Below are 17,663 nucleotides of genomic sequence, written 5' to 3' on the forward strand. Positions count from 1 at the left end.
TGAGTAGTTGCAAGTATCAGCTGTAACTTTTGTACAGATGTGGGTTAATAGTATTTATGAGTAGTTGCCCTTTCTTGCACATTGAGGTCTTCTTGTAAAGGGTAGTTAGACTTGTTTTCTATAAAAGCATCAAAATAATTCTGGTAGCTTGCGTTTAATGCAAATGGAGATCCTATTGTCTCCTTCATCATTTCTATAGTCTGCCAGGTTTTAAGATTTAACCCATTATGCATGACAACAAGCACACAAAACAAATGGTCTCCTGTTTTTGTGACAGGCTTAGGCAGAGAAGTCAGGGTATGCTAATATGTACATTGTCAAATATTATTTAATTATAAACTTTGTTTTGTTGGAATTTGAATCCAGCTCAAGGGACTCACCAGACATAGATCCTCTCTTGCAGCTTACTATTCTTCCCAATTATAAACCTGATAACTTATTGATCTTGAAGCTCTTCAGAGGATTCTACTTTTCTGATTTCATGTCCAAGACCTATTGCTATTGGTTTTGCTTCATGTTCCTCTACATTAGCGTAGATTTCGATAAAGAAATCCACTTCCGCATCATCACATGCAGAATTGCCATCATTAACAATCTGCTCAATATCAAGAGCTTTTGCTTTGAAGGGCACCTTTAATATTTGAAGGATTACTCCTTGCTTCATGTTTATGCTCTTCTGGGCCTTAAAAATACTTCTCCTTTCCCACAAGAAGCTCTTCAATGAAAGCAAATAGAGTTGTCAATAAGGCCAGCTTTTTTATTTTTGAGCCCTATAAGGTTAATCATTTTAAGCTTAATTTCTTTTTAAACCTCCTAAAATACAAGCCCGACCTTTTATTTAAAAGAGTTTAAACGAGCTGCCCCAATAGGCTCGGCCCACTCGAATGACCATTAAGAGAGCAAAATGTATATGGACAAATCTGGACTGAAGTTCTGTCCAACACATAAATCAGAGGATTAGGCACGGGGCACTTGGGAGACAGTTCTTCAAAGTTGAAAAACGGCTAGTTCTCAGTGCTAGCAGAGCTACTTTGCAGGATGTTCTTGGTCATTGTGGTCTCAACTAAATTCCCAGTTATGACCGACAGTTGAAATCTACTAGGACTACCATGAGATGGGAAAATGGAATAGAACAGGAAACTCCTATTCAATAGATAATTATGTGATATTATGCTATCACAAGTCCTTGCAGACTTCAAGGATACATCATTAGCATTTAGTGATTAAGTAATTCTTGATATACAAAATCTCTAGCTTTATTGGCCTCATATTGTTATTTTTTCACTGTACAAAAAATAAAATCAGTTAAAGTCCCCATCTCATCCGTTGTGAACAATGCTATTCCATTTTAAACTTTTCAAATTTTAACAATTCCACCATCTTGTTCCACTTCCCACGGCTTAGATTATACCTCTTCGATGGTAAAGATTTTACTGTTAGAATGAAATCCATTAAGGCCTTAAGAAATCTTACTTGAACCAAAGATAACATAACCAGTATTAGGGTCACCAGCCAAGTCATTGTTTGATGCCTTCTTCCGATATTCATGTTCCCAAGGAAGCTAGAGAGTGCTACTAATAAGAAGAGGAATTCATGCCCAAATAAAATGTTTGTCACAGTCATGGTGGAAAACCAGAATCAATAAATGCTAGTATAGACATATACCCACCGGTTGACTTAGGTGAATGAGAATTTAGGCAAATTTTGAATGAAATTTCTCAAAGCTATAAATGAAAAATAAATATATAAGAGGAGGTGCTAAATCGTTTTAAACAGCTAATTACTCTGCTTTGAATAAATCACTTCATTATTAATATTATAGTCTTGCATTCTGCTAGAATTGCAGGTGTGTGTGTGTGTGTGTGTATACAGAGTTGAATGCCGTGAATATCTCGTTTGTAACGGAGTTTCATAGCCAAGTTGAAATCGATAAAATATTATTTTTACAATAAAGTTCTCATGGAAAACAATTTATGCAAGAAAAATGCCTGAAGATAGAGAGGAGATGGAGTATGAAAATGACACAGCATATAAAAATCTGCACACAAATTGCAAGTTTAACGAAGAAGGCAATCAGGTTTTTACTATCCGTAACGATGACAGCAGTAAGCTATCTACAGCAGCGATGCCATTTAAGGCCTTGACACCCTAATGCAATCCCAAACAGCTAGAATTTTACTCAAGGAAGAAGGGAAGTTATTGCTTACAATAGCTACCCAAAAACTCAACTTTTAAAAGAACATATACTGCAAGACCGATAGAAACTTAGAATGTGAAGAAGGTAGGTTTTCAGCAGCACTGAAAGCACATCATCTTCTTGGCCATCAATTTCATGGGAGGTGTATTTCTGAATGAACACCGAGCAGTTGGAGGGCTGTCCCGCTCTATCATGATATATCTTTAAGCAAGGGACGTGCTATCTTGCTCCTGATGCTAAGGGAAAAGGAGGGGCCTTCATTAGAAATTGGACAATATAAGGAGAAGAGTATCTTATGTTCACCGGACGCAATATGAGAGCTTGTCAGAGGAAAGAAAAGTGAATCAGTTTCTGTTTGCACGATGCCCTTGAGATTTTTTCATTGGGATTTCAAAATGCATGGAATTCATGGATTCATGATTTATTTTGTTTTTAACTAACAAGTAAACATAACTTTTTGAAAGATCTGGGAGCAGGGACATGCAAGAAGAATATTATGCTTCAACACTAATAGTATCATGTTTATGTATTGGACTTGTCCCTTTGGCGTCACCCAAAAGAATTATAAAAAAACAGTACAAAATGCATGACTAAAAAGATTTGAAATAAAACGGGAAAAAATACTGGCATTATGTGTATGTTATGTGTTTGTAATTCTGACATAAGTGTAGATAAGGCAGGTGAAATACCTTCAGTTAGTTGACAAACTAGCCACTATTAATTCCTCATTCCCCTGCCTATAAATGCACCCCAATACACAAACATCAAATGAGTGTACTAAAATTGAATAGAATTGCAATTCTCAATCTCTGTCTCGTCCCATTGTTCTCTCTTCTATCTTCTAATTTCCTCATCTCTCCCCTGCTCTTCCTTCATTTCCACAATTTCCCTCTTTCTTATACTCCCAATATTACAGAAGTATGACAGTTACAGTGTACCTTTGTGAAGCTCGTACAATTGGCGGTCGATACAATCATCAAATGCTCACTTTCAGACAATGTTCTGTCAATATGACCATCCAAAAAGCTGTGTTAGACACTCTGTATGAGAGACAGTATGTCTGAAGTATAATTGGTAATCAGCAAGTAAAAGATCAATGTAATCTGAATAAGAATATGCTCTACACACTAGAGTTTAGTCTGATCAGGCTCTGGAGTTTGTAGTTGTTGCAGCATGAAACCTGCTTGTCTCAACTGTCAAATTCAATAGCAACGGAAAGCAAGTTAGTTTGGGCCAATTCCATCAACCAAAGCTCATGAACCACATCATAATCACTCTCTGTATTATATAGTTGAGTCAAATTGAGTTTGGTTAAAACGAATTCACAATACGTAAGGACTAAATCTCTTTTACAAACTCGAAATTGTTCTTAAATTTAACCAAGAATTAGAATTACATTCTTCATCTGCTGTTAGCAAAATTTAAAAAAAAAAAAAAAGGTTCATATTTTGACACATCAAGATAATAATAAGTAAATCATATTAGTTCTTTTTCTTCAATTTTAAATCGAACTTCTCTAATGCATGATATGGGACCTATTGTTTCCTAATTAAAATTTAAAACTGCATGATTTTTTTTGGGGGGGGGGGAGCTGCATGTTTAGAGAAATTATGATAATTTAATGCAGTCTTTGCAGCTTTGGTATCATTGATATCTACAAAAATGAAAATTTCAAATAAACAGGGAAGAATCCCACAAAAAAAAGTTTCAAATTACTAAATTCTAAATTACATTTGGTTCCAATACTTCAATAGGTTCTGACAACTCTAGATTTGCAAATAACAACACATTTTTAAGGAAATTCTTTTTTTGGGATTCAGTAATTTCAAGTTTCTTTTTGTGGGATTTTCCCGATAAACAAGTAAATCTATAAATATATTGGTGCAAAAAGAAAGACACATTTTTATGATTTGAAATTCTAACAAAATATGCATGACTATACGAAAGTTGAGTAAATTTGACTTTGGCCAATGACTAAAAAGATTTCACACCATAATTCAGCAAGATTGTATACAGAAAGTAAATGATATAATTTCTTTTTCATCAAATTTTAAAATGATCTTTTCCTCTTAGTGCATGGTATGAGACCACTTAATGCCATATTTATTAGACTTATGTATGACAAAAAAAAAAAAAGCTACTCGCGTTAAGAAATGTTCATTTTGGGTAGTCTGAGCTATTAATTGTATTTACAAATACGGGAAAAAATATTTTACATTAAATTTTGAAAAAATATATTCTTTGAAATCTATAACAAGAATGATTAATGAATTATGAATAATTTGTCACATTCTTTAGATACCCTTCCTTACATGAACCTGCATCTACATTTTGTGCAACAAATTGCTTGCTACACAACCCCCAACCCTGCCCCCCTTTTCCTGGGGGGAGGTGGGGTACAGAATACCACACTGTTCGCAGGATTGTTCGGCAACACTACGATGTGCAGCACTTGCACAACAGACAAAGAAAGCTTTTAGTTTTTAAGATTTGAAATTCAAATAATCAAGCAAACATTAAATCTAAAGAGACATGGCCAAAAGAAAGAAATATATGTTCATGATTTGAAATTTTAAAGGAGCAAATATATACCTAATGAGTGAAGGGATAGAACGAAAGCTGATGCCTTCACGAGAGAGAAGCTCACTTAAAGATTCGATTACATCCTCTTCAATGCTAACAAAAGGGATGTGAGAAATCTTTGCCCAAAATTTTCCTTTACGCTTTTGGATCTGCTTTTTTAGCAAGGGACAGCCCACAATCTGTAGTTGACAAAGGGAACTAGGCAAGCCCTCCTTTGGAAAGTATTGGAGTTGAGGACAGCCACAAAATCCCAAGATTTCCAAAGAGGATAAGTGGCAAAGACCTTTGTGTTGCAACGATCTAAGATTTGGGCAGCTATGGAAAACAAGGCAAGTTAGAGTACGTGGAAGTAGTCCAATATCAGGAAGGGACTCATCATCTGCATCTCCAACCCCAAAGTATTCTAGCGAAGTAGAGCTACTTAGATGCCATCCCATACGAGAGGCTATGAGTTTTGGGCACCCCAAGACCTCAAGATATATGAGATTTGATGGGAAACCTCCCTCTGGAAATGATTCCACTTGTGGGCAGCATTTTATTAAAAGACATGCGAGGGAGGGAAAGAGAATGTGCATCTTCTCAGGGAGCGATTTCAAATTCTCCAATTCTTCAATGCAACAAAATTCTAGATTGGGAGCCAAAAACCCTCCTTCAGGAAAATATACAAATCTAGGACACTTTCGTATGTACAAGCTTGTAAGAGAAAAATGATACCCTTCTGAAATAGATATCATTTCAAGATTATTACAGTCAACCAACTTCAATGATTGAAGCTTCGGGAATAAGTCTAGTGGAAAAGACTTAAGAGAGTCACAGCTTCCTCTTATCTCCATTTCAAGAATGAAGTTATGACAATAGTATAATGGGAATTCTAGGTGGGGGCAGTCAGAAAACTTCAACTCTTCAAGGCTACAATTAGAAATGATATTCTTAATTTTGTCAACTGCTAATAAGTTTCCAAAGCATCCAGAAATGTCAAGGACTTTTAGAGTTGATGGAAGATATTCCAACTGCTCATTTCCGCAATCTCTTAGGACCAATTTATCAAGAGATGGAGCCCATGGAATTGAAGATAAAAGCTTCTCACAATTGTAAATTACTAGCATCGTTAGAGAAGGAAGTTGTTGAGGAAGTTGCCCTTTCAATTTGGGACAGTTTTTTATACTCAACTCCTGAAGATGAGGGAATGTAAGAGACAAAATTTCACATTTCCATTCTTCCCAGGCCTTCATATCTCCAAACCTCAGGATTTCTAGGGATGAAGCATTAGAGCTATTTCCACAAAATTCTGGACCAATAGCTACTATGCTATGAAACCCTATAATTGACAATGACTTGAGAGATGGAAAGAGGCCAATTGATGGCAAGGATCTACAGTATTTGCAATGCCTTAGTTCTAGGAACAGTAAATTAGACAACGAATGATCAGCAAGCCAATTAGGAAACTCGATACCACCATAGTTCCCAATTGATAGCTTTTTTAAATTTTTATGGGGTTGAAAGTTCTCTAGCACATCCTTGTCATGTAGTGATTTTTCTTTGTCTTTGCACCATTCTAATGTCAACTCCTTCAGGTTTATCTTGCTTCTTAAATTGACTGCATGAGCTGTTGAAGGAGAGAATATATTCTGCAATTCCGAGATGGAAATTGATCCATGAAGATTAAGTCCTCCTAAATGTTTAATGTTGGTCTCTCCAAATTTGTCCATAATAAATGATGATAGCAGTTGAAGATTTTTCAATTTGTCCAATTGCTTTGGCATCTCTCTTACTTGAGTTTCGCGAAAATCAAGGTGACGGAGATTCAAAAGTTTATGGAGATCCATTGGCAACATTTCCAAACGACGACAACGCCACAGCTTTAGTGTTTGCAAATGATGAAGTTGACATATTGAATCAGGCAATTTCCTTATTTTAGTTCCTGATAAGTCCAGATAACGTAGATGTTTGAGATTTCCCACTGACTCAGGCAAATGCATGATGAAGTGATCTGACAAAGATAAAACTCGCATGCAAGTAAACTTGGATGACAAATCATGAATAATCCTATGAGATATAAGGTGAAGATTAGAGTTAGAAGCATAGCTTGTGCTACTACAACCTTGTATAGATAAAGGCAAGAATGTGCGCAATTTATCAGCTAGGTATATAACCTCAAATCGTTTGGATGGATCAACATTATTTCTCAAAAATGAAACATGGCGGGTCATTTTTGTCAAATTATTTACACCATCTACCTCCAACCTATGGCAAAACTTTCCATATTCAACTTTTGCCATATCATTAATAAGGTCATGCATGACAAAACGTGTTTCATCCACTATTGAACGCTGAAAAAGTGACCTCAACAATAGGTCATGAAAAAATTGTTCTGCTACTTCTCTCGCATCTTTGCTTTGATGAGAACATGTAAGAAAATTTTCAGCCATCCACAATTGAATTAAATGCTCCTTATCAAAGTCATAATCTTTAGGAAATATTGAACAATAAGCAAAGCATCTTTTAAGATGAGAGGGGAGGTAGCAATAACTCAATCTCAAAGCAGGGAGAATTGTGCTATCACTTTTTTCCTCCCATATCACACTATTCAAAATGCCATTCCATTGCTCATGAGATAATTCTGTGTATAAGAGACTCCCAATGGCTTTCAGAGCTAAAGGCAACCCTTTGCATTTTTCACTGATTTTTCTACCAATTTCTTCAAGGTCAGGGTTTGCACAAAGAACATTTCCATCATGGAATGCATATTTGCTGAATAATGACCAACTGTCTCCTTCTGATAAGGGCTTCAATGGAAGTATTTTAGTAGAACGCATGGTTGAAGCAACTTTTCTGCTGCGAGTGGTTAGAAGAATTTTGCTTCCTAGAGACCCATGATTAAATGGTGATTGCAAGGCTTCCCACAACATATAATTTTCATTCCATACGTCATCTAAAACAAGGAGAAATCTCTTTTGAGTTAGTTGTTGTTTTAATTTAATTTGAAGCATATTTAAATCATTGGTATCATCCTTAGATCCGGTGATTGCCTCATAAATTGTTCTTGTTACCCTCAACACATCAAACTCATATGAGACACACACCCATACTTTGAGGTTGAAACCATCCATCACCCTACCATCATTATAAACAAGCTGGGCAAGAGTAGTTTTACCCAAACCACCCATACCCACAATAGAAATCACAGATAGTTGGTTGTTATACTTTTCTGACAGAAGCCATTTAATGATGGTTTCTTTGTCATCATCCCTGCCGTATGTTCCATTTTCATCCACTAAAGATGTAGTTGGCAATCTATTTGATATAGCACTTCTCAATCCAGCACCGCTATCACGTTCATTCAATCTTAGTATGTCCCTTTGAGATGCAAGATATTCTAGATTTTCGAGGACTTTTTCCATCCTGAATTCAACATTCTTCTCAAATGAACTAACAGAAGCATTAAAGAAGTTTCGTACCTTGCCAATAGCACTAGTTCGACTCTTTTGTTCAGCTTCCAGCTTGCGCTTGCACATTTCATAATCAATCTCATCCAAGACATCCTCAGCGTCGAACACGGCATCTTTAACCAAATCAATCCAGTCCTTCACCTTCGGATTAGTGATCTGCTTTTGCTCTGCATCGTCAACCACAGCATCGATGGATAACAGTACGATCTTCAACTTATTGAGCAACGTCTGGTTCAATTTTTGTTTTTTGAAGAAGCCCAGAAAATCCCGAGAAGCCAGCCGATCGAAAGCCACCTGAAGAAAAGCAGAAAGAAAAGCACCGCCAACCAAAGCTCCCGCCATAGATGAAGATGTTGAGCTTGTGCAAATGCAAAACGAAAAGAACGAGATGAAAATGCAGAAGTTGGAAAGGCTATTGCAATGCAAGGAGTGCGTGACTTTGTGGGTTTGGTGAGCGTGGCGAGAAAATGCGGTCGGCTTTCAGCCATAACCGTCAAAATGAACACTTTCAAGTTCCCACTTCTAAGTCGTAGAACACCTAACATCTAACTTTAGGTCAAAGGAATTAAAAATCTAACCACAAGAGTCATCCCATTACTTTATTTCCTTGACATTATGAAATATGTTTAGACTGTGCATTAATTATTATTGTTCCCAAGGTCAAAACGACTGCGAATCGTGGAATTGTGGCCCAGAAATAGTGGAACTGTGATTCATTTTTATAGCAAGAGATATTAGTGTGTGAGTCCTTTTTTTTTTTTTTACAAATAAAAAAAGGATTATAAGTAGTTAAAATAGAGAATATGTATTTTTTATAAGAGTGTAATTTTTCACTTAAAAAATTCTAGATAAGTTGAATTCTCAAAACTTACTGGGCAAGGTTAGGGAAGAGGGCTGCAGCTTATCCTTCAAGCTAGATATCGGGCAAGGCCCTGGCTTATTTATGTGTACTCTTAATTGTCTATAAGAATGTTACACATTACTTTTATACATGAATTTATGTATAAAAACATTATGATTCAATTTGATATATCTTTCCATAAATTATTGATAAATATTTATTTAAAAAAAAAGAGTTACATAGTTATATGATCTCTCTTGCTTGAAAAATAAATTATAATATTTTTAAGTTATGTATAATGTCACTTTGAATAAATATTATTTTTCTGATCCTTAATATAAGATCTAATTGGAGAATTGATACTGGTCTTATATGTAAGACTTATTTCATAAGTTTATCAATTTTTACTAAATTAATCTTATTAATGTCCTCCCAATAATAATCAAGTAGGAAAAAGGAAGAGAGAAAATTAAGGGAGATACTTAGGGGTATTTTAGAAAAATATATGATATTAACTAATTTAACTAATATTCTTAATCTACTTAAATTAGTTCATTAGATCTTATATTAAGGATTGGAGAACTATAAAGTGATTAGTTGGTTAATCAGAATCATGACATTGTGCGTTTATACTGTGCACTAATTATTTTTGTGCTCAAGGTCAAAACGAAGACTTTATGGGGGGGGAAATGGCTCAAAATAAAGACTGCGTTTAGATTGCAACGATTTCGGGGGTGTTTGGATGAAGCTAAACATGGTTTGGAGAATAGCTTCTAGAGAATAGATTTTGAGAGAATATATTTTCTGAAAAAGTGATTCTGATAAAGTGAGAGTGTTTGAATAGTTATTGTCAGAAGTGCTTTTTTATATGTTGAAATTACTAAAAAGGACATAAATTTAAATGATAATTACATATAAGATATATTTCATAATATATGTTTACTTGAAGTAATAAATTTGTTGATAATATATATTTTGGCAACATAATAAATAAGACATAAATAATATAAATTAAAAAATTAAAACGTATATATATTAATAAAATAAGTAAATATGTTTTTTGTAAAATAATTTATTTTGCCAACAAAAAATATGATTATTTCTTAAAGATTTTAAAAATGAAGAAATCCCATAATTTCTTTTTCACAAAATTAAAGAACCACACCACGGGCCCACCACCAATGTTCAATTATTTCAAGCAGAAGTAGCTCCTTCGTCGCTTTATCTGAAACCAAGGTTTTGGGGGACAAAACCATGGTTTCCTCCAAAACCATAGTTTGAGATTTTTGAAGGGTGTTTGGCAAATTTTTTTCCAAACCATGGTTTGGAGATCCAAACCATAGTTTGGGGAGATAGCCAAACACCCCTTAATATCGATCAAAATGAAGACTTTTAAGTTCCATTTCTAACATCGCACTTCTGGAAACAAAAGAAAAACGGAACATCTAATTACCAAATTTATTCATTTCATTGTTTAATTTATTTGACATTATGTGTTTAGACTGGGTATTAATTATTATTGTGGTCAAGGCCTAAACCATGCATCGTGCATTTTGATAGACAACTCAACGGAGATTCATAACATCTTATAGGCTAAAATTATATATTTTCAGGCGAACATATAAGTTTGGTTATCTATGTTTGAATCAAGTTTCAGTTTAATTTCTTAAAAAAATTTTAAAAACAAATTTTCAATACCTTAATATTAACATGATTAGTTTTGTTAGAAAAATGTTGACTCAATAAATTTAATCAACAAATTGAAATTATGACTTTGCAATTAAATACCGTCATACTAATCTTTAATTTAAAATGTGTGAGTTGAAAATTTTAAGTTAAAATTTTATTGAAATATATTATTAAATTTTTTTTATTTGGTTGGCAGAAAATATGTTTTATTTTATATTAATGAAATGAATATTTGATATTTCTTATATTAAATAAATGTCAAATATGAAGATATTGTGGTTAAGAAGTAGTGCAATTGTAATTGATTTTCAAAGCAAGGCGAGTCATCGTGGGGGGAAAAACAAGAAAGATTTCAATTAAGGGCAGTTAGACAAGTCATTCAGGTTCAATGAGGCTTGTTCTTATTTGGATATCTTAAATATTACTTTCAAATAAGGAGGTCATTGTGGTCTCAAATAAATCCCTAGAACTATCATGAGATGGGAAAAGGCAACAGAACAGAAAACTCTTAATAATCAAAATCTCTGATGTTTTTTTTTTTTGGGGGCTTATATTGGAATTTTATCACTTTACAGAAAATAAAATAAGTTGAAGTCTTCATCTCACACATTGTCAAAACTGCTATTTCATTTTAACCTTTTCAAAGTTTAACAACTCCCCCTTCTTGTTCCCAAGGAAGCTTGACAATGCTCCTAATAAGGAGGAATTCATACCCAAATACAATACGGTAAAATTCTCTCAGTCATCGCCGCAATTTGTTAGTATAAACACGTACCCATCGATTGACTTGGTTGAATGAGAATTTAGGCAAATTTTGGTTGAAGTTTCTTAAAGCTAAGTCGTTTAAAACAACTAATTACTCTACTTTGAATGAATCACTTGGTCTATTAATGCCATAGTCTTGAAGAATTCTGCTAGAATCGCATGTCTATATACATAGCTGAATGCTGTGAATATCTCATTTCTAACACAGTTCTTCAGCAAAGTTGAAATCAATAAAATATTGTTTTCTAAATGAGGTAAGAAAATCACTCGCCATGTAAAAATTTGGACACAAATTTCAAAGTCATATATTCATCTCTCAAGTACTCCTCCGGTCTTTAATATAGATGTAATTATTGAGTTAATTTTGGTCATAAATATAAGACCTATTTTTCATAATTATTAATTTTTTTTAAATTACTCTTATAGATATTCCCTCAACCATAATCAAGTAGAAGAAGGAGACAGGATATTAAGGAAGATGATTATGGTATTTTAGGAAAAACATGTCATATTTCTTATAATTAATTAACTTACTTAATTTTTTTAATCTAATAAAATTAGTTAAATATGTCGTATATTAAAGACGAGAGGAGTATAAAACAAGAGAATCTCTATCCATGGTAAGTAATCACAGTTTGATGAAGAAGGGAATCAAGATTTGACAATCCATAACCATGACACCAGTAAACTATCTACAACGCAGCGATGCCATTAAATCCTAGTGCAACCCCAAACAACTAGAGTTTTACTCAAAAAAGAAGCGAAGTTATTATCTTACAATATCTACAAAAAAAAACTCAACTTTTAAAAGACTAACAGAATCTCAGAATGTGAAGAAGATAGGTTTTGAGCAGCACTGAAAGCATACCGATTTCTTGGCAATCAATTTCATGGGAGTTGTACTTAGGAATGAACGTTGAGCAGTTAGATGTGCTATCTTGCTCATGATGTTAAGAGTGACAGGGAAAAAGTGGTACCTTCCTTAGCAATTGGACAATATGAGGAGAAGAGTCTCTGATGTTCAGTGGACACGATATAAGAGCCTGTCAAAGAGAAAAACAAATCAGTCTCTGTTTGTAATGCCCTCAGGACTTTTTCAATGGGATTTCACAATGCAAGGAATTTAAAACGCAGTAAGTTCATTTTGTGGATTCTTTATATAGTGTTTTAATAACTAACAAATGAACTTTAAGTTATCAAGATTCCTCACATTTTGCATGCTTGCAATCCATGGTCTTCAAAAATAAATTATTACCATTCTCTATCTTTCCAACACACATACTCAAGAACTAACCAAATTCCCACAAGGATAAGCTTCAGATCTGGATTTTGGAAGAAAAATGTCATGTTGATTTGAACTTGTAAAAATATCGACTTAATGGTATGCTTGAGTCAAGAAGAACGAAGAAGAAAGAAAGATTTGAGATAGATTTGAAGTTGGGAAAATATTTAAATCAAATTTTCTCTCCCATTCTCCTCAATCCAGACATGCCCTTTTCACAATTCTTTTCTCAAGACACTCTAGTCCAAGCCTACCAAATATTGGATATGTGACGTATATGTCCAAGTTGTAAGAATTAGCAGTACACCCAGGACTCCTATTTACACACTAATCATCTATGGGCTTTCTTAAAAGGGGGTTGAGATATGTCGAGTCTTGTGCTTTGAAATTCTTGGAAAAGCTCATTAGCCACTTTTTTCAGTGTTGTGTTTGATGGCTTCTTAAGTCCAGTTTGAGCAATTATGTTCTCTACATATTCTTCTGTTGAATGAAGAACTCATCTTTCATTGTAAAGTAAAAATGCCACTAGCAATCAATAAGTTATAGATTAATGAAAAATGATAGAAGATTAAACAAATAGCTATGAGTAGAACGGCTTGGCTTGTTGTTCTCACAATGAGCCCACCTTAAAATGCTAGAATTCTTAATGAAGAAGCTTTTGAAGGGTTTAAAAAATTTGAACCACACATTGAATTTATTTCACAGAAGATGATCTTTAAGTATACATTCAAAAGACTAAATCAAGCCGTTATTTTATTTTAGTAAGATTAACGATAATAATTAGATAGACACCTCCTTTCTTCTCTACCAAGTTCAATTTTCAGCTTCGATAGCAAGCCACGTATACAGAAGGAAATAGAAAATGGCCAAGCCAAAACCAATCATGCGGTGAATAAGGAAATCAAACAACCCATATAGATTTCATTCACTATCAATGGCAACTTCAAAGGTGTATAGCTACTATCATACTGGGATTAGAGGCTCTGCAAATGCCAGCATTACAACAAAACATGGCCTAATAGGAAGATCACGCAACTTTGCTGATAACTTTGGCATCAAATTCATATATGCATTCATCGCAAAAGTCAGTCTGCGACTATTGACCATAGAAATGCCACAGTAAGTGTCATTTGACATAAAGCACCCATATTTTAGATGCTAAGTTTTCACCTTTCAAAATACAAACGCGCACACATGACATCGACGCCCCTGGGGTAGATTTGAATATAAAAGTAGTCAATACGTAGTCCATCTGTCCAACTCATCAATTTCATGTTGGTTCATCTACTAAACCATAAACTACCAAATTAATCTAATATCACTGTTAGGTAATGTAAAGGAATCTTTAATTCATCGCAAAAATGCTAGGTAAAGAGTCTCTCCACTTTCCTTACTCTCCATTTCCGTCTACTTCCCATCTCAACCATTAAGATTAAAAGTTTAACAGTTTATATTTTATTTTTTAGAAAATAATTTTTAGTATTTTTTGAATTATTCTGGCTAAACTTTATTAGTTTTATTTTATTTCATTTATTTATTAAAAATTTAACAGTTTATTTATAATTTTATAAATATGAAATCAAACTATTGAAATTTCAATCTTACAATTGAGATGAGAAGTGGATGGAAATGAAGGGGAAGGGAAGTGGAAATACTCCTTGCCCTATTTTATAAGACAAATGATAAAAGTAATAACACATTGCAATCACTTTTCCCCTCTTCAATTTCGTACAAGGCTTTACACTGAAAATAGAAACAAGCATTTTATATTGATAGTTATTTCCTTTGACAATTCTCACTTTTTAAAGAAACTTTCAAAAGTAAGTTGAGATCTTCTTCCGTTACTCAACATTCAAAATTTAAAAAAAAAAAAGGAAAGAAACAGAATAGACACCTAATAAGAATAGATGTAGCATTGGCCATGTTTAACAATTTGAAGTAAAAACAACAACAAACAACAAAATAATACTCATGATTCCTAATTAGAATTCAAAGTGCAACAGCAAAATAATACTCATGATTCCTGATTAGAATTTGAAGTGTAAAGGAGCTTCTTACTTAAAGAGATTATGTTCATTTTATGCAGCTTTGATATCATTAATATCTACAAAAATAAAAATTTCATATAAACAAGCAAATCTAAGAATAAATCAGTGCAAACATAAGGATATATATATATATATATATATATATTTACGACGTAGAATTCCAACAAAATAAGCATGAATTAATATTGAAAAGCTGGGAACCACCACGATGCGCAGCACTTGCGCAGCAAACGAATAAAGCTGAGTTTTTATGATTTGAAATTCAGATAATCTGGCAAATCTTTCAATCTTAAACGCATAGGCAAAAGAAAGAAAATTATGTTCATGACTTGAAACTTTAAAAAAGGAGTGAATATATACCTAACGAGCGAATGTGGAATGGATAGCATTAGTGGGAAAACTAATGCCTTCATGAGTGAGAAGGTCGCTTAAAAATGCTACTCCATCATCATCAATGCTACAAAAAGGGATATGAGAAATAATTGCCCAATATTTTCCATTTTGTCTTTGGATCTTCTTTTTGAGCAAGGGACAGCCAATAACCCGTAGCATACAAAGGGAATTGAGCAAACCCTCCTTTGGAAAGTGCTGGTGTTTAGGGTAGCCACGGAATCCCAATCCTTCCAAAGAGGATAAGTGGTAAAGACCTTTGTGTTCCAATGATCTAAGATTTGGGTAGTTACGGAACGAAAGACTAGTAATAGTAGGTGGAAGTAGTCCAGTATCAAGAAGAGACTCGTCATCTGCATCTCCAATCCCTAAGTGACGCAGCGAAGTAAGGCTACTCAGATGCCACCCCATTCGAGTGGCTACAAGTTTCGGGCATTCCAAGGCATCAAGATATTAGAGATTTGATAGGAAACCATCCTCTAAAAATGATTCCACTTGTGGGCAACATCTTATTACGAGATATATGAGGGAGGGAAAGCAAATGCGCATCTTCTCTGGTAGTGATTTCAAATTTTTCAATTCTTTGATGTAACATATATAACACTAGTTTGGGGGATGAAAACCCTCCTTTAGGAAAATGTCCAAATCTAGGACACTTTCGTATCCACAAGTTTGCTAGAGAACAATGGTTTCCCTCTGAAATAGATATCATTTCAAGATTATTATAGTCAATCAATCTCAATGATTGAAGCTTGGGAAATAAATCTAGAGGAAAAGATTTGAGAGAGTCACAACTCCCTCTTACCTCCATCTCAAGAATGAAGTTATGAAAATAGCACAACAGGAATTCTAGGTGGGGACAATCAGAAAACTTCAACTCTTCGAGGTTACAATTGGCAATGACGCTTTTAATTTTGTCAACTGATAATAAATTTTTGAAGCCTCTAGAAATGTCAAGGACTTTTAGCGATGATGGAAGACTTTCTAACTGCTCATTTCCTCAATTTCTTAGAACCAATTTATCTAGAGATGGATCCTGTGGAATGGAAGACAAAAGCTTCTTACAATTGGAAATTACCAGCATCCTTAGCAAAGAAAGTTGTTGAGGAAGTTGCCCTTTCAATTTGGGACAACTTTTGATACTCAACTCTTGAAGATGAGGGAAAGTTACTGACAAAATTTCACACTTCCATTCCTCCTAGCTCTTCATATCTCCAAACCTCAAGATCTCTAGGGATGAAGCATTAGAGCTACTTCCACAAAATTCTAGACCAATAGCTACTATACTATGAAACCCTATAATTGACAGTGACTTGAGAGATGGAAAGAGGCCAATTGATGGGAAGGATATACAGTATTTGCAATGCCTTAGCTCTAGGGACACTAAATTGGACAACGAATGATCTATAAGCCAATTTGGAAACTCGATACCACCATAGTTGATAAATAATAGCTTTTCTTAAAATTTTATGTGGTTGGAAGTTCACTAACACATCCTTGTCATGTGGTAATTTTTTGTTGTGTATGCACCATTCTAACGTTAACTCCTTTAGGTGTATCTTGCTTCTCAAATTGACCCTTGAAGCAGTCAAGGGAGAAGCCACATTCTGCAATCCCGAGATGGAAAATGATCCACGAAGATTAAGTCCTTCTAAATTTTTGATGTTAGTCTCTCCAGATTTGTCTAGAATAAATGATGACAGTACTTGAAAATTTTTCAATTTATCCAATTGCTTTGGCATCTCCCTCACCTGAGTTTCATGAAAATCAATATGATGTAGATTCATGAGTTTATGAAAATCCATTGGCAACTTTTCCAAAAGACAACAACGCCACAACTTTAGCGTTTGCAAATGATGAAGTTGACATATTGAATCAGACAGTTTCCTTATTTTAGTTCCTGATAAGTCCAAATAACGAAGATCTTTGAGGTTTCCTATTGAATCAGGTAACTGCGTGATAAAATGATCAGATAGAGATAAAACTTGCATGCAAGTGAACTTGGATGGCAAATTGTGAGTGAACTTGCTAGATATAAAGTGAAGAATGAAGTTACAGCTTGTACTTCTATGAGCTTGCATTGACAAAGGCAAGAAAGTGCGCAATTTATTAGCCCTATATATATATAACCTCAAATCATTTGGATGTATTAACATAATTTCTCAAAAATGAAATATGGCGGGTCCTTTCTGTCAACTTATTTATATCATCTAATTCCAACCTATGGCAAAACTTTCCATATTCAACTTTTGCCATATCATTAATAAGATCATGCATTACAAAACGAGTATCATCTACTAGTGATCGTTGAAAAAGTGACCTCAATAATAGGTCATGAAAGAATTGTTCTCCTACTTCTCTCCCATCTTTGCTTTGATAAGCACACGTTAGAAAATTTTCTGCCATCCACAACTGAATT

The 17,663-nt window shown here is 34.2% G+C and overlaps 1 protein-coding gene across 1 annotated transcript; it reads right to left on the reverse strand.

Annotated features, from left to right (window-relative positions):
* Positions 1–436: 436 nt before the first annotated feature.
* Positions 437–7,947, reverse strand: LOC114745888 (putative disease resistance protein At3g14460). Its single transcript, XM_028934061.1, has 3 exons — positions 4,790–7,947; positions 3,136–3,199; positions 437–715 (listed from the first exon to the last, which is right to left on the reverse strand). Exons 1-3 carry the CDS (start codon positions 7,945–7,947, stop codon positions 437–439), a joined length of 3,501 nt encoding a protein of 1,166 aa, XP_028789894.1.
* Positions 7,948–17,663: the final 9,716 nt, after the last annotated feature.

Source organism: Neltuma alba, unplaced genomic scaffold, assembly GCF_004799145.2.
Source record: "Neltuma alba isolate B1F8T4 unplaced genomic scaffold, ASM479914v2 tig00004856_pilon, whole genome shotgun sequence".
NCBI lineage: Eukaryota > Viridiplantae > Streptophyta > Magnoliopsida > Fabales > Fabaceae > Neltuma > Neltuma alba.

What these genes read in the sequence shown, in the direction of transcription:
- LOC114745888 (XM_028934061.1), bottom strand. Translation starts at nt 7,947, where the DNA reads ATGGGTGGTTTGGGTAAAACTACTCTTGCCCAGCTTGTTTATAATGAT. An exon ending in TCTATCCCTTCACTCATTAG is followed by an intron (nt 3,200 to 4,789) that starts GTATATATTTGC and finishes TCATATTGACAG; the next exon opens with AACATTGTCTGAAAGTGAGC. An exon ending in ATTGTACGAGCTTCACAAAG is followed by an intron (nt 716 to 3,135) that starts GTACACTGTAAC and finishes CTTTCATTGAAG; the next exon opens with AGCTTCTTGTGGGAAAGGAG.